This window comes from Alosa alosa, chromosome 22 (genome assembly GCF_017589495.1).
Source record: "Alosa alosa isolate M-15738 ecotype Scorff River chromosome 22, AALO_Geno_1.1, whole genome shotgun sequence".
NCBI lineage: Eukaryota > Metazoa > Chordata > Actinopteri > Clupeiformes > Clupeidae > Alosa > Alosa alosa.
The window spans coordinates 7,205,637-7,223,248 of NC_063210.1; the positions used below are offsets into that span (position 1 = coordinate 7,205,637).

The following is a 17,612-nucleotide window of genomic DNA, read 5'->3' on the forward strand; positions in this document are numbered from 1 at the left end:
CACACAGGTACACACACACACACGCTTATCAGAGGCCTATCAGAGGAGAGGACCAGGGAGAGACCCCCCCCACCCCCACCACTGGTCCTTAGTGAAGGGGGGGCTCTGCTCTCAGGGATCAGAAGGCACCTCCCTAATCTCCCACACATCTTCGAGAGGAAATGAATGAATGGAAATACACGCAGCTGTAAGAACAATGGGAATTGGTGGCTGATGTGTGTGTGTGTGTGTGTGTGTGTGCTCGTGTGTGTGTGTACATGTATGTAAGCACCCATACATTCAAGTGCACCTCCTTTGTTTGTGTAGTGGGTGTATATATGTGTGTGAGAGACAGAGAGCGTGTACACGTGTGCCTAAGTATCTATGCATGTAAGTGCATTTTCTTTGTTAGTGTGTGTGTGTGTGTGTGTGTGTGTGTGTGTGTGTGTGTGTGTGTGTGTTTGAAGGGAGTGTCTGAATCAGGAGGGCTCCTTAAGTGGATTTCATTAACTCAGTCTCGCTACACATTTACGCATAATGAGGCAGCGCTCAGAGAGAGGAGAGGTAGGGCAGCCGAGCAGGAGAGAGAGCGCAAAAGACGGAGACAGAGATCTGTACACAACGGAACATCCCACTGTCCACATGCCAATATATGAGCAGCGCTGTTTGGAGAAGATAAAACTGACAGGGATGCGCAGTGATCATGGGCAAGCCTAAGCGACTAATCTTATCTTGTGTGACGAGAATGCCTACTCGAGTTTGACTCTTGCTGCATGACGCAGAGCACACCTGAACCAACGGTTCCACTACAGAGCACACCTGAACCAGCGGTTCCACTACAGAGCACACCTGAACCAGCGGTTCCACTACTGTTACCAAACTACAGTGTTCAGTGTGATGAAAAAAAAAATACACCACTCCAAAACCTGCATTTTCATGTAGCCTTTTAGATGAAATATATATATTTTTATTTTTACATTTTTATATATTTACACATTTATTTAACTAGTTTCTCTCTTTTATGTGGACAATTTGCTGTTCAAAGGAGAAGTCAGATCATATTCTTCTGTTCCCTGCTCAAGCTACATCAAATTCAGACCTCTGACAAGTAATTGGCTGTGTGTGAATGCTGTGCTGTTACATCACAGTGTGGATATGCTGCCCTCTAGGGAACTGATTAGTGTGTGTGTGTGTGTGTGTGTGTGTGTGTGCTCACTCTTGTTTAAAAGTGTGTGTGTGCTCAATCTTGTTTAAAAGTGTGTGTGTGTGCTCACTCTTGTTTAAAAGTGTGTGTGTGTGTGTGTGTGTGTGTGTGTGTGCGTGTGCGCTCAGTCTTGTTTAAAAGTGTGTGTGTGTGTGTGTGTGTGAGGAGAGAGAGAGAGCGAGAGAGGTAGCAGACACAGGAGAGAGAGAGAGGGAATGGAAATAAGGTCGTTGGTGGCCGGTTTAAATGAGGTGGAGGGGCAGGGAAAGGGGCAACGCTGGAGAGTGGACAGATGGGAGGTAAGAGGTAACGTGTGGCGGTCCAGTCAGGTCCTCCATGCTAATCCGGCAGGGAGAGTGGACAGTGGGATCTGGCAGCCGCGTGGACAACACAGAGGGCCCAGTGGAGGACACTTGACTTCGCTGCCAGCGAGGTCAGACACACACTCCTCAACGCACATGGCTCAACAACACACACAAGCATGGATGTGCATATAAACGTGGTCACAAAACACACACACACACACACAGTCAACAATTCTGGAACAGAACCAAAATCAGTCAAAAATCAGTCAGGAGCCTCAAGCTTTGTTTCTCTCTTGCTATATTCTCCATTGCGGATAAGCAGGTAGCTAAAACACTACCAGACATTCATCATCACTGCAGCAGCAGTACATACATACACACACGTTACAGGTCAACGTTGCTGTGCCCAGGTCTAGTGGGACTTACTCGATATGGCAATAGTTGGTTTGGAACTGTAAGTTCATTGGCAAGGCACCAACGGCATGTTTTCCCCCCTGGGAAAGACATATCTCTGATATAACAACAACATCAACAACAACAACAATAACAAACAAATAACAAAAACATACAACACTCGATCTGTTTCATGAAGTGCATTAAAAAAAGAAGTAGTTGAAAGATACACACACACACACACACACACACACACACACACATGCCATGGAGGCCATACTAGTCTAGAGCTTATAGACTCAGGCCCTAGCTGTGGGGAGAGAGGACACTAGCACTGTGCCTCCCCCTCTCCATTCTTCTTCTCTCTCTTTCGCTCATCCCTCTGTTCTTCATCAACTCCCTCCATCTTCCAGGGGAAAGGCCTCAGTGGAGGTGGGCATTGAGGTCATACTTCCCTTCCCCCATGTCCTTCCTTTCCTTTCGTCCTCTCTCTTTCTCTCTCTCTCTCTCTATCCCGTCTTCCAGGGGAAAGGCCTCAGTGGAGGTGGGCATTGAGGTCATACTTCTCTTCCCCAAGCACATGTCCTCCTTCCTTTCCTTTCCTCTCTCTCTCTCTCGTTCTCTATCCTGTCTTCCAGGTAAAAGGCCTCAGTGAAGGTGGGCGTTGAGGTCGTACTTCTCGCAGAACTTGTCGGTGAGCGGGATGCAGGTGAGCAGCTCGCACCACTCGCACTTGACTGGGTAGACGTAGAAGAGCACCACGAAGCCGGCCAGCAGACCCGTGAAGACGGTCAGCGCGCCCAGGATCTGGCAGCGCTTGCGGTACATGTCGGCCCGGCCGAAGCTGATGTACGGCAGGAAGGCGAAGGAGAGGAAGAAGCCCGAGACGAAGCCGCAGACGTGCGCAAAGTTGTCGATCCACGGCAGCAGGCCGAAGGCGAAGAGGAAGAGCACCACGCCCAGGAGCTTGGCGAAGGCACGCCACGGCCGCGCCAGGATCTGCCAGCTCTGGAAGAGCTCCACGAACAGGCAGGCCAGGATGCCAAACTGGGAGCCAGCTGGACCCACCTGGAGGAGGCACACAGGGGAACAGAAGAGAAGAGCTCTGGGTGAATCTGATTCCTATCTTGTGGCATAGAAGAAGTCAACCACATGCAGGTGACATGAAGGTTATAGGCAAGGCCAGTAGTTTTTTTTGCTCTGAGAGAATAAGAAAGTTGGTATGAAAAGGGTGCTAGTAGTGTTTGCCTGGTGCGCGCACCTCGGCTCTGTAAGGCAGGAAGATGGCACTGGCCAGGTTGCCCGTGATGCCACTGAGAATGTAGATGATGGAAATCCTGAGCCAACCGGCCAGTTTCTCCAGGTCTCTCAGGATGGTCATCTGAAAGAACACAGACACCAGGCAGTGCAGGATCCTACAGGAGAGAGGTGGAGGGGGGGGCAAGGAGGGAGACAAGGAAGAGGAAAGAGAGAGACAACAGAGGGGACAACAGAGGGGGGACAACAGAGGAACAACAGAGGGGAAGAGTGGGACAACAGAGGGAGAGAGAGAGGGACAACAGAGGGGGGAAGAGAGAGTGGGACAACAGAGGGAAAAGAGAGATTATTCTCATCAATTGAAGAAGTCATAGGCCGCTGGCATACCACCACTGTTATGTGAAATTCTGAGAAAGCAGATTACTCAATACAACTGCCAAATTCATAAACACACCCACTGCTGGCATTTTTCGTGCAGTTGCTATGCAGTGTGTACCCTGTCTAAATCGTTGCTGTTTTGTAACAGGCAGCAATACTGCGACCGATTATAAATAACTGATAGGATTGCTCAGACTAATCCCAGAGCAGACTGGCCACGCACCCAGCATGCAGGAACAGGGAGAGCCACAGGCGGTAGAACTGGTCTGGGACCTCTGGGTTGAGGAATGGCAGCAGGCCACACACGTCATCCATGCAGTGCACCTGGGTGGGGTCAAAGGTCACTGACAATTATGGGCAACAAAATGGCAAACTAATGGTGAGTTCTGAGCATCAATTATCATCATCTACCTCCCACTGTGTGTAATTAATGAGGGAGGTCTGAGAATACTGCACAAAAAAACAGCTTGGCACTTATGAGTCAACATCTCCCTCTGCTGGACAGATGAGTAACTGCACTCTCAGTGAACTAATAGTGCAGTGGTTCTTAAACTTTTTGTCTAGCGACCCCCCCAAAAACATGGGCCAAATCTCGTGACCCCCTTCTCTCTAACCAGCGGAATTTGGTTTTGAAATGTTGCGAGATGGGCATTGGAAGCAGAGGCCGAAAATGTCTTCTCTCATAGGTAGGCTATGTCAACACCAAAGGTATTATGTCAATGGCAGCGTTTGACTAAAAACCTTTAGAAAAATGTCTTTAATCCAGATTGCAAATCATTTCGCGACCCCTCCAATATTTTTGGCGACCCCCCTGGGGGTCCCAACCCCCAGTTTAAGAACCACTGTAATAGTGAGACGCTTTTTCATTTGTCATTATTTGTTATTGTTCTGTGTGAAAGTCTTTCAATCTGACAAAAAGAGACCAAAATCTGGAAATCAGGTAATCTATATGTGAGACAATTACATATATGGATGGAACACATTGTGTGTTCAAACTGAGCTGGAGTTAAAGGGGGAGGAAAACAGTGGACGTACCTGGGAGCAGAGAGTGGCCTCCTCATGGAAGTAGCCCCTCATGAAGTCACAGTACTCTCTGGAGGTGATCTCACACCTGCTCAGGGACACACACACAGCAACAGTGAACACGGATTCAAACTGCGCGTGGCTACGTTCTTCCACAAGAAGTATGAGTACGAGTCACAATAACCTTTAGAAAATCTTTCAAGCCAGAATGTTTACTGACAGCAGGAGCTATTAAAGCACTACATTTGAACTAGATTCCTAGCATAAAGAGGAAAGTTTACTCACTAGATTAGTGGTCCCTAAACTATGGCCCGCGGGCCGGATACCGCCTGCCACCTCCTTTTGGGTGGCCCCCCAAAACATGTCCGTGGCAAATAGCATCCGGCCCGCACAGGAATACGACACCGTCAAACTATAACCTCCTTAATTTTCCCCATTCATTCTCTATGGCGAGTCGTAACAGTACACATGTACTACTTTTTTTGTCCACTGGTGGTTGTTTTGGCGCTGTTTCGAGTTTGCCATTGAAAACAGAATGAAATGTAGGCCTTCCTGCAAACAATGTAAGATAGGCCTATGCTGATTGCATCAGTGCTCAAAGTAAAAGGTTATCTATTAATTGTTAATAGGCCTAATTTCTAATCCAGTCATATTTCCGGGATAATTATTTCTATTTTTTATTCACTCGTTCAAATACTCATACAAAGACAGCAGAGTTCACACAGTTCTCACCAGGTGACTGAAAGTTAGATTGATGGTCATTTCAGATGTTTTTTCCAACACTTCATAAAACTCTCATAGTTTGAGAACTTTAAATTATTTGTAGGATATTGCTTGTCCACAACTTGAGCTGTGTATGCAAAAACACACTGTTCAGAGTTCAGAAATTTTGAATAAAATATACTTTTGGGAATGCTAAAGTCTTTTTAAGTATTTTTAGTATTATTTCATTTGAGCTATTTCCATGTTGAACTACATTTTATATGGCATGTTGGCAATATAAAATAAACACAGCTAACAATGGTATTAGATTGCAATAGCTTATGATTAAATGTAATGGATTAATATTCAACTAAGGTAGACTGCTGTTCACAGCACTAAGCTATTTACAGTACAGTTACTGACATACTCCGAGTCTCTGGGCCCTCTCTTACAGCCAGGCATAGTGAGCTGGCCCTCTGAAGAAAACGTTTGGGGACCACTGCACTAGATAATCAACTGTATCTATGATATCTGTCTGCTGCTCTATATCTATGATCCTCTGCATCTACAGCTAATAGTCCCGGCTGCATAGGCCCAATAGTGGCATGTAATTCCCAGGCTGTGGCCAGAGTAGCAGGCCTCTCCTCACCTGCCCTTGGTGCCGATGCAGCACGGCCGGCCGGTGATGGCACAGTCAATGTGGGGCAGGTTGGTGTGGTTCCCTGTGTTGTACCTGGTGCAGATCTGCGACACACAAGCAAGAAGACAGTGCAGGTTGTTTGGTAAGAGATCTTGTTAGAGTAACTGATTTTCTGCATTACAACACATCAAATAAGCCATGGAGACAGTCATTTTCGTTCATCAACCACCACAGAGCTTGCACCGATATACGCCATACCCAGTTTCTCCTCCAACCCAGAATCGCAAGGATTCGTTGTACTGTCTCCACGGCTTATTTGATGTGTTTTAATGCAGAAAAAGACCCTGGGGTCAATTTTCGCCGTAGTTACACTTTAAGGTTCAAGTGTATTTTAATTTTCCATTGTATTATTATTACTGTTCAAGTGGAACAACAGGTGGTTCTACTCACAGGCCATTTGGTGATGTCATCAGGCCAATCATGAGGAGACACTGAGGCTGGCTCTAGACAGATCCTGTCACAAACAGACACACAGAGCATGAACGTGTGTGTGTGTGTGTGTGTGTGTGTGTGTGTGTGTGTGAGAGAGCTTCAGTGAGTTACCTGGGGTCCTGGTGGCATACAGAACCATACTGACGCACTTTGCCATCCAAGACTGGAGCACTGGGGTGATTAGGCCACTTTACCCACACCGCCAGGGTACTCTAGGGGGAGACAGAGAGGTGGAGGGGATATTAGAAACCCTTACAGTAATTACAACTAGAAAACAGGTCAATTCGGCAATATACAGCTGTATATGTGTGCCTGTGTTTGTGTATGTGTCTGTATCCTGTATCTGGCCAGGTGTATAGTATGTATTTGTGTGTGTGTGTGTGTGTGTGTGTGTGTGTGTGTGTGTGTGTGTGTGTCTGTGTCTGTGTCTGTGTGTGTGTAACGGTAGCCAGCAGGTACGCAGCTGTGAAGTATGTACGCTGTGTAAACCTCCCTCCCGATGCCTTAAGAGTCGTGCTAGTGACAGAGCTAGCAGCCTAGGCTTTTAGCTCAATTGCTAGCGCGCGCTCGACTCCCGAGTTCCGACGCTGTTTGCGGTTTCGATTCCGGGCGAGTGCAGGGCTGAGCCACGCAGTTCAACACAATGCCGGTTACATGTGTGTGTGTGTGCGCCCTGTGTGTGTAAAACTCACTGAGCACTCCTCCTGGGAGGTCTGCAGGCAGCCGGAGCGGTCATTCCTGACGCAGCAGGCCGAGTGTCGCTCCTGCTCCCTCTTCTCCTGGATCAGGTCATGGACCTGATGGTCCCGTCGCATACAGGGTGAGAACTTGGCCCCCAGGTGGATCAGCTTCTCCTGCACCACACACAAACACACACACACACAAACACCTCAGTACAAAACACACCCCAGATTTTGGAAAATGGGGAACTGATGGTGATGTGAGGTTCTTATGAAAAAAGAAAAAAGAAGACTATTGGCACTTACTGAGCTGGGTCCAACCCAGAAGTTCTCTTGTTGTACAAACTTGACATTCTCATATACTCCTTTGTTTCTTAGCACCTATAGCAAACACATTATCAGAGACATGACCCACAACCACGCGCACATGTCCAATGAGGTATCAAACTGATGTACTAGGCTGGAACAATTTCTGAAGTTATACGTTACATGCATAATAATCAATGCACGATGTGTCAGTTGTACTGTATATTTATTATAAAGTACCGGTACAGTAGAAATACACTCAAAATGTTCCAAAGCTCTGCAAAAAGTAGTGCTCAGGTTGAAAACAAATCTGTTGGTTGTGTTACATTATGGACATGGATGAGAAGGCAAATGCCCTCAACACTCAGTGGAGTTGAACACTCAGAATTGCCTGGTGCTTTTGTGATGGGTGATGACTCACCGAGTCCACGGTTTCGTGTTGTGAGAAGCCAACGGGGGCGATGCCGTAGATGCACACCGACAGGATAGTGATGAGCAGGTGGACAAACGTGATCCAGTATGTGAAGAAAGGCCTGAGGCAGAAACACACAGCACAGGCAGTCTGAGAGCTGTGACTGGCATAATACCAGCATGCTTAATCTGAGATTACATGAGATTATCTATCACTAATCTTTCCTCAACTCAATAAAGATTTATGAAAACATTCATAATTTACATATGGTCATGGTAATAAAGAAACGCAAAATAAATGTTCCATAAACACCAGTGAAATCTGTCCAGTAAGAAAACTCAAAACTTTCGGTCTACATGTGAACTGTCACCTGACCCTCGTACCTATGGTCATCCATGTCCTCGATCTGCCTCTTGACGTAGCTGTCGATGCGCTTGCGGTAGGTGCGGTTGGTGAGCCTGCCCACCATGCCCAGGCCGTAGGGGCGCTTCTCGCGGGCGAACAGTTTCTGGACAGGCACGGCGATGCGCTGGCCCCGTTTCTGCTGCCCGCTCAGGCTCACCACCTCCTGCCGTAAGCGCACCTTCGGCTGGACCAGCGGGCCCTCCTTCCCCTTACGCCAGCCCCGCTCCAGAGGCCTGGGAGAGGAGAGAGAGACAGAGAGAGAGAGACAGAGAGAAAAGCACATGAAAACATATTCACAGATTAGCACACATTTATCCATATTTGTGTGTATCCATATTCTTTCATGGAATATATGTGTGTCAGTGTGTGTATGTGTGTATTGTGCGTATTTGTGTGTATTGTGCGTATTTGTGTGTTATGTGTGTGTGCGTGTGCGTGTGTGTGTGTGTATTATGTGTATTATTGTGTGTGTGTGTGTGTGTGTGTGCGTGTGCGGGTGTGTGTGGGTGTGTGTGTGTTGGTGTGCTGTACTGTGTGTATGTGGGACACCGTCTGGGCTCGTACATCATGAGGTGGCTCCTCTCAAGCTCATTCTTGTCCAGCGCGCTGCCCGTCAGCTCACTCTCCTCCACCTGACTGGCCTCCGCCTCCTTAATGGCCGCTTCCGAGGGCGTCTCAAACACCTCGTCAGCATAGGTGGACATCTCCTCATGCATAAAGCAGTCCACACACACACACACACACACACACACACACACACACACAGTTATTAATAACACATAGTTACTACTTAGGAGATAATGATATATCATCAATCACTACAATAAAATGTATTTTCCTAAACTGATGTGAAATTGAAAAACATGTATTACATGCAATCAATCACATATTGTCTGCACCTTGCATGATTTCAAAGACATACCACTACACAATAATGTACTCCTGGATAAAGGTGGTCAGTTCTGCTCTTTAATCTTATTGAGTATCTTTTTTTTGTGGATTTATATCTATGCATTTTAGTGAAAGTGCTGCAGGACAGGTATTTCAGCTATTACTGTCACATGGATCAATAATGTGACAATTCCACAATGGCCACAGGGTGGCAGCACTGATCCAAACTGAGGGTTCAGGTCAATAATACAAAACCAGGAGATCAGAAACAGAATCAATACAGTACTATGCATTTAGTATTATGCAAAAATATGATTGCTTGGTTGAGCTGATAGACTGGCAGAATCCCACTTCACTCAGTTCAAAAGTCAGTGTAAGTTACTGACAGGGAAACTGACAGCAGGCGTGCTTCCCGTCCTGTACAGGTGGTGCCGGAGTCTGGGAGGGTGTCAGAGAGAGGGAATGGCATAGAGGGTGACTGGGAGTGGTGCGCTGTGTCTCACCCGTGTGAAAAAGGAGGTGTCCAGCTCATCGGGGAAGTCCAACGTGTCCTCCTCCATGAAACTGGCGGGGGTGAAGCTGCGTCGGTGGGTCCGGCGGTGAGTGTCCTCGCGCAGGGAGCGGCCCTGGGATGGAGAGGCAGGATTTCAACACCACCACCAATGTCTTCATCATTATCAATCCCATCATCATCATCCTCACTCATACCACTACCATCATCATCACCAATGTCTTTATCAAGACCATCATCATCATCAGCAGCAGCAGCATCAGTGCTGGCACACCATCATCATGACAACATCAAGGCTGATAGTGTAATGATTCTTCCATCCATCCTCATAAACTCAATATAGTTCAATCTCATATGCCCCAGCATGGAAACTGCATTAAGAACTGTCACAGAGACCCACAAAAACCACCCAGATGTTCTCTCTCTCTCTCTCGCTCCACATCAATCCTCACTATAGATGTCTCAACCCTCATTTCCTTTTGGTTTATAAACAACACCGCCATCATCATCAGTAGCATCACCGCAAACATAACATTTATGGAAAACAGAGTGACACACACATTCATAAACACACAGTCATGGAGTTGAAGACATGCTGTACACAAATCCAGACTAAGTCAATGCAAAGTCTGTGTTGTCCTAAAAAGTGGAGCAGCAGATTACTGATGGGCAATCTGCGTCATCCTACAGACACAGACACACACACACGCACACACGCACACATCGCCACTCTCCTGCCACTATGGCACGACTCTGTTCCTCCCCACAGAAATGAATAATTTGTCCTTTAAAGGTGGAGAGGATGAGGGGTGGGGGGGTGGAGGGGGGTAGAGCACAAAAAATCATTTCCCACACCATCCCCTGACTGGACTGCAGCAGGATTACTACTCATTCTAGAATATTCTCTAGCTGACTAACAGCTGAGCATTCCACCAGAATTATGGAGGCCATCTGTTATTGTTATTTCAGGCCCAAGCGGAGGAAAGTGGGCCAAACCCTAAGCCCACAGTACAAGTCATGCCACAGATCACTTTTTACATAACACACACACACACACACACACACACACACACACAAACAGCCATTTTTTTTAACTCAAGACTGCACAAGTGCAACGGCAGCCTTCCCCTACAATCAGTCTTGGAGTTTGGTAATCAGATCGCAGCAACCCATTTATTATGAATGACGCATTTCATCGCTGTTTGATGAAAGGATTTTGTTAAGATTACTTTGTGGATGAATGGCAGATATGGATAACTTGGTCAAGCCTAACGTCACTGTCGGCCATTAGCCGCCAGTAAGCTGGGTGACAGAAGTTCAGAGAGTCAGATGAACGTAGGGTCTAGTCTTGCTAAGGTCAACACATCATATCAACGGCATGTACGGATAAGTGTAAGCCCTAAACTGCAAATCACCCTAAACACTAGTGGATGGACCATTTACCAGAAGAGCATCCACATATCCCTCTACTCCCTGCCTCCATGGCTTCCTCAAATATACACAAATACGAAGTACATAATATGCCTTCTAAACCACAGAAATCATATCCATTACATGCACTGAGCTCATACTGTACGTCTTGGCCAAGATTGTGTGAAATACATCATCAATTTGCACCTTTTTCCATAGGAAATGAATCCATGGCCTTGGCATTGCTACAGACTTGTTCTATTCACTGAGCTAGCAGTTGTCCAGGCAACCGGAGGAGTAAAAAAGAATCTATAATATTTCTGGATGCCTATCTGGGCCATAATGGACAACACAGCAGCCATAATGACAGAACAAGATATGCATATAGAGTAGAGAAAGAAAAGAAAAAGTTTATTTTAAATAAATAAAACGACTGAAGTGACGAGACACAGGACAGCTGTTGAAAAACAAAGGGAGAGACGTTTCTGTAAAGATTTTCCTTTCATTTCCTTTCCAAGAAGCTGTTCTGTGTCTGTGCGTGTGTGTGTGTGTGTGTGTGTGTGTGTGTGTGTGTGTGTGTGTGTGTGTGTGTGTTCACTCCTGTGTCACGGTGACTCACCTTGACCAGCGCGGCGGCAGCACGGAAGCTCATCTTGGCGACGGACTCGCGCTTACGCCGTCGCGTCGGGCGTCCGAAGCCGGAGCGGGAGCTGGCGAAGGAGCAGAGCGAGGCAGCGCCGGGGGTGATGGGAGTGTGCGGAACGCTGAAGCCGTCCACCTCCTCCACCATGCGGAATGCCCGGCCACGCGCCAGTGGGTCAACAATCTGACCACAAGAACAACACTGTCAAACTCTCTGTTATGTCTGTAACAGTGAATGTTGGAGCGTAATGTCATTGTGTTGATAAAGTACACATCTGAATCATCTCCAAATTCAAACAAATACATCAGCACATCTGTCTATGTATGACTCACCTTGTGCATATGGCACCTAGCTAACAAGCAAACAACATAACATTTGGTGATGGTGGCCTAGCCCAATTATCTAACCAATTCTCCCATTATTCTCTCTATGATACTAACATATCTGTTTAGCAGCTTCTAAATGACATGATTGTAACTGGCACACACTTTGGCTCCATACATAGACATTGTTCTACTGATGACGTTTCAGCCCTAATAATACATTTCCATTATTTTCTAGTGCTTAAGCAGTGATTAGCGAACAGTTTCTGGTGTGCATTCCACTTTGTATAGGCATCATCTTGACAGAATGTCAAACAATGTCCACCATATCAGCTGAGAGCACTGATGGTCTTGTGTTATCTCACTCCCCACCTTCTGCATGCCATGCTGGGTGGCAGGCACGTAGAGTGGCGGCGGCGTCTCGGTGCTGGTCATGGACAGGTTATCCTGGCTGGACAGGTCCATCTCACGGATCACCGCCGGCTTCAGCTTCCCGTAGCGCAGGCTGCAGTGGCGCAGACTCTTCCGCTGCCATCGCTGCGTGGCGTCGCCGTCCTTGCTGACCCCGAACCAGTCGGCCGTGCCCCTGTCACCACAGACGAGACTCAGAGTTAGACGAGCGCTCACTGATCCTGGGCCTGTGACAGGATGCGAAGAGGGTGTTTGGATGTCACAGTAAACTGAGTGGGAGAGAGCTGTCTCTTCATAATTGGAGTTTAACTGAATAATCTATGTGAGGTCAAGCACATAATAACATTTCAAAACTCATCTGCATTTAATAAATTAAGCATGTCTAAGCTGAAAGAGCTTATTTTGACATTAGTTATCCTATTAGTAGGAGGCAACACATGGGGTCCAATGTCAGGATTATTTAAAGAGGAAGATCTCATTATACTTGATACAGTGTCAGGGTCAAAAAACATTCACAGATCTGAGTTCTACTAAAGATAATAGATTCTCCTAAAAATAGATGATGAAATTCTGTTCTGTGCTGACATCCGGATGCATACTGTGTGTTTCAGTTCAAACTAAACAGAATTTGGAGAAAGCTGGAAGTTTTAGCACAGGCTATTCATAGTCTGAAGTATCTTGTCAGTTATGTGTGTCGTTCGAAAAGCTGACAAGTGACAACAGGAAGAAGCAAAAGGAGATGAAAACACAGATGTCGAAATCTCACCATTATGGAATTCTACTGTATAAACAGGCCTTTCTAACTATGATCTATTGCATACAGACTGCAGGCTAACTGTTGGCCTGATCAGAACCAGGCACAACAGAAACAACACAGGTCTATGACAGCACTTTACATCCACATGGACCATGGGAAAGATTCTAAGGAAAGAACAACACACACACACACACACACACACACACACACACACACACACACCCTCACCCATTCAGACAAAGAGAGAGAAATACACACAAACACACACATGGGGGGGGAGATGGAAGGAGGCAGCTGTTGGACTCCCAACATCTGTATCTGGTCAGCAGTCATGAGCGTTTACAAGTCAGGATTATTATCATCCGTTTTGGAGCTCCACACAGACTCTCCCACGGCCTCCCACTGCCCTGTTTGATTTAAATACCACTAATACAACCACCCCACCATCACCACCACAACCACCACCTTTCTCCCTCCAACCTATACCCCCCCCCCCCCTCCAGCCCTCCAACCCTACCATGGGTGCGCCATGACCGAAACCAACAAGAGCGTTGAGAGAGACAAATGCACAATGTCAACTGGTCTTGGAGGGGAGTAGCCAGCACTCCCAAACAGTCCCACATGAAAGTACTCCACTCCTCCCCCCCTGAGTTAGTCAGCCCGTCTTGTTTTTCTCCAGCACAGAGGTAGCTTCAGATGGTCTGAGTCACTCCACAACACTCGGGGCTTTGAAATCTGGCCACAGTCTTATTGATGTTTTGTGTTTCTGCTTCATACCGAGATGTTTGTTTAGCTGATTTCCTTCATTTGTCACACTGATAACTTATGAAATGATGTCTAATGCACATCTGATAACTTCCACGTGTCTCTCCGAAACCTATTTTTATGATTATATAACTTCTGTTGTTATTCTATATTGCCTATATTGTAGGCCAGTGGTTCTCAAGTAGGGTCCGCAACCCATAGCCAAGAGGTCTTGGCTTATTTGGAACAGCTAGCTGATAAATGTTTAGAAATGTTTGAGTCAGTCCATGTTGTCAAGTGATGCAAAATCCAAAACTGACAAAAGACAAAGTTGCACATCTGCCAAAAAACATAGGATACTTTGAGAACCCCTGTTGTAGGCCATAAATGCCATATGAACCTAAACTACTGAAAACACTGAGATTAACTTGATGATTTCACTTTCTCTTTCTCACTTTACGTGTGTGAGTGTGTGTGACTGTGTGTGTGTGTGTGTGTGTGTGTGTGTGTGTGTGTGTGTGTGTGTGTGTGTGTGTGTGTGTGTGTGTGTGTGTGTGTAGTGAGGAGGTGTTCAGTGTGTGTTAAATGAAATGGGGTGTTTGTTAGTGATGAGAAGGCTGGGAGTGTTTAGAGTGGAGAGGGCTCAGCAATAACAGATCAGCCCACAGCCTCATTACATGGGAGGCCAGCAAGGGGAGTGGGGGTGGGGGTTGGGGTTGCGTCCCCCTTCTGCCATGCTGATTTGTGACATTGTTGGTTTCTGTCATGTCGGTATCTCTAACCTTCCAAACAGTCAATTGATGCACATGCCTATAACTCCAGCCCCAAGGCACAATCTGTCAGCACAGTGTAGATCCACTGTAATGTAGAACTACACAGTTTGCACACATAGGCCTTTACATTTTTGTAATCAAACCCCCTTAGTACCTTGGTTTAAAATCAGTAAAACAACCAAGTACTTTCAGAGATGGCTCTGAAAAGCATTCCTGTGTCTAATCATGATGTTTGTCTAAAGTAATAGTGAGACTAAATGTAAATGTTAAGAGTTGCGCAGACTTTAATCTGATGCCAGGAGCTTTAAACAGAGGTGATGGATGGACCCCTTCTACCACCCCCCGTCCCCCATGGGAATTCACAGCAGTGCTAATGCTTTTAAATTTCAGTGATATGGGATATGGGATAATGTATACTCTTTATGATAACTTGTTGCTATCTCTCTTATCTTTGTTATCATCATGTGAACATGCATAACATTTTGGCTAGGCACTTTCTCAAGTGTTTTAAACAGTCTGTGGCATGCTTTTTAGTTGTTCATTTTGCTGTGGATCAATCCAATTCTGTGCGCGGACCTAGATTCTGAGAGTGATTATGATATTCGGTAGGTACAACAGAATAAAGAATATCACTAACTTGTGTAGCTGGTGGAGTGCAGCTGAGTCCTCAGAAAATCTAGCAAATGCATAATGCACAGAGAGCAGTCAATCAACAGGAAAGACACAATGCAAACTAAAGTCTAAATATACAGTAAGCATAAAACACCTTTTGATGTGGAGTAGACACAACCGCATACAGAAGACCAAACACGTCTGACTATGATAAAACACTAACAACCATTCAGTTAAAAATCTGCAACACGGAAGGTAGTTAATAGCTTCTACTAAGGTTGGGTATCTAGTACAAACTCCAGTCAAATGAACTATCGCCACCTCCTCTCATCACCTCTGAATACTTTCAGAACTCAGAACTAACAGCTAAAAGTCATGAAGAAAAGCTACATAGTCAATCAATCCCAGTCTCAGTAACTCCTTCTGAAGTAAAAAAAAGAAGAAAAACCTGAATGAACTTCAGTTACAAAGGGAATAATAATTCATTAACACCAAAGGAGTCTTCACACATCCACATGTAAAAATAAAACTTGAACTTATCACATCGAAACACAACCTGTTAAAAGAGTTCTGCTTCACACCTATCCTGCTTGTGTGCACAACAGTGTCCGCACGCACAACTAAAACACTAGCCGTCCGCATGCCAAAGTATCACTCTAATATCTTGCTTGATGATTCGCCTCGAGATGATTCTCCCCATTAAGCTCACAGAGAGTCGACGCTTGACGGCTAGTTTAGTTCTCCTCCTTTGAGCGACGAACCTCAGAGAAACTCTTCCAGATGAATAAAGGAGTGTGGTGAAAAGCCTACCTGTCAAGTTCATCCCAGGAGGCTGAGAAGGTCATGCCTCTAGTGAGTCACAGAGGACCGGTCTCCCTCCAACATAATGAGGTTCAGGCTGATAACCCTTATTCATGTACCTTTAAGAGGCTAGGGGGGGGGAGGGGGGGGGGGGTTACAAGCAAAGAGGAGATAAACTCCAACCAGATAAAAAAAGATGCCTGATTGTCCTCCCTCGGGAGCTGTTCTCTCTTTGAAGATGGTGCTGATCACAGGGGCACCACTGATCTCTGAGTACACGGGCTGCTCCTCTCCTCCCTCTTCTCTAATTCTGAGCTCCTTCTTCTCCTCCCTTACCACCCCCACCCCCCTCTCTCTTTTTGCTGCTGCTGTTAAACAGCCGCTCCTCCTCACGGACTTGTTTGAAGAGTGTGTGTAAACACCCTCGTACATACCAGATGACACAGAAGAGAGAGAGGGAGGGAGAGAGAGAGAGAGAGAGAGAGAGAGAGAGAAAGAGAGAGAGAGAGAAGGTGGAAGAGAGGCCAAGAGAGGGGATGTGCCTGAACATGAAGCCTGGTTTACAGTCCAAATGCTCACTCATCGTTCCCATGTACAGCACAGCAGAGACTACAGAGACTGCAGTCCTTTCTGTTGATAGACAGTGCTGATAATGTTTTATGTTATGGTTTCATTAAACATGTATTATCTGCAGTAGCTAACATTACTGTAGGGGCCAAGGAGGAGTTGGGACACAGGAGTTGATGGAAGTTGATGGAAGTTACTGGTAACTAGGATGCAATTCAACCTTGTTCAATTCTTGTTTCATCACTCACCACTACCACAGATGACCAATAGTTGTTACACCGCTAGCTACAACACCATAAATGTTACATAAATGTAATTTGTTAACTAAGATTAAATACCGAAAACTCTTGTGAAATGTAAACACAGCATATTATTTGGGGAAACTTCATCCAGTACACTCTCTCCTCCACTTGACGTTTAAAACACACAGCCATTGAGAGTTGTTCATGAGAATCACAAACAATCTGCTCTTGTGGTTCTGAACGGGTCCAACCGAGCCAAGTGTGCTAGCCAGGTATTTGTTTTTGGGTCCACTAATCCCTTGCATTCCATCCCTCCCCTTCACAGAGACCCTGAGCCAGACCGACCCTCAGGGAAGGATGTGGAGGCCCTGCAATTACATGCCATTTAGGAAGCAAATATTAACATGGCTGCCATTCAACGGGCGGGGCGCCTCTACTTAATCAGTTATGCAATCCCTTGAGAATGCTCAGTCTCCCCTGATGTGTCCTGTCAGGATATGGAGCTTACGCTCAGTAAATCTTGTCTGGTAACTAACCATGGCTGCATGTTGACATTGGGCTTGCTGTGAGGTGAATACGAGTGAGAACTGCTCATCCTATTCGTGAGTGATGGTGGGATAACCTGCATTTTGCTGGCTCTCCAATGGCTATCTTCAGAACCTGACATGTGGCTCTAAGCCACACCAGCTTGTGACTATTAATAGAGAAAAGTGAGATAGCTGGGGCTCCATGCAATCAACTTACCAGAGAT

General features: G+C 46.2%; 1 protein-coding gene across 4 annotated transcripts in view; it reads right to left on the minus strand.

Annotated features, from left to right (window-relative positions):
- Positions 1-1,769: 1,769 nt before the first annotated feature.
- Positions 1,770-17,612, minus strand: part of rhbdf1b (rhomboid 5 homolog 1b (Drosophila)) — a 41,176-nt gene continuing 25,333 nt past the window's right edge. For 2 of the 4 annotated variants that reach the window (XM_048234060.1, XM_048234062.1), the window contains 15 exons: positions 12,327-12,540; positions 11,608-11,814; positions 9,571-9,693; positions 8,741-8,901; positions 8,155-8,409; positions 7,781-7,892; positions 7,360-7,434; positions 7,066-7,227; positions 6,485-6,585; positions 6,332-6,395; positions 5,891-5,985; positions 4,552-4,627; positions 3,740-3,840; positions 3,143-3,296; positions 1,770-2,949 (listed from right to left, as the gene is read on the minus strand). In XM_048234060.1, coding sequence (XP_048090017.1) covers positions 2,530-2,949; positions 3,143-3,296; positions 3,740-3,840; positions 4,552-4,627; positions 5,891-5,985; positions 6,332-6,395; positions 6,485-6,585; positions 7,066-7,227; positions 7,360-7,434; positions 7,781-7,892; positions 8,155-8,409; positions 8,741-8,901; positions 9,571-9,693; positions 11,608-11,814; positions 12,327-12,540 — 2,320 coding nt within the window. In that variant the 3' untranslated portion in view covers positions 1,770-2,529. Of the gene's footprint in view, positions 2,950-3,142; positions 3,297-3,739; positions 3,841-4,551; positions 4,628-5,890; positions 5,986-6,331; positions 6,396-6,484; positions 6,586-7,065; positions 7,228-7,359; positions 7,435-7,780; positions 7,893-8,154; positions 8,410-8,740; positions 8,902-9,570; positions 9,694-11,607; positions 11,815-12,326; positions 12,541-15,276; positions 15,316-16,061; positions 16,150-17,612 lie in introns of those variants that run through there. The other 2 variants (XM_048234061.1, XM_048234063.1) reach the window with 2 other exon arrangements.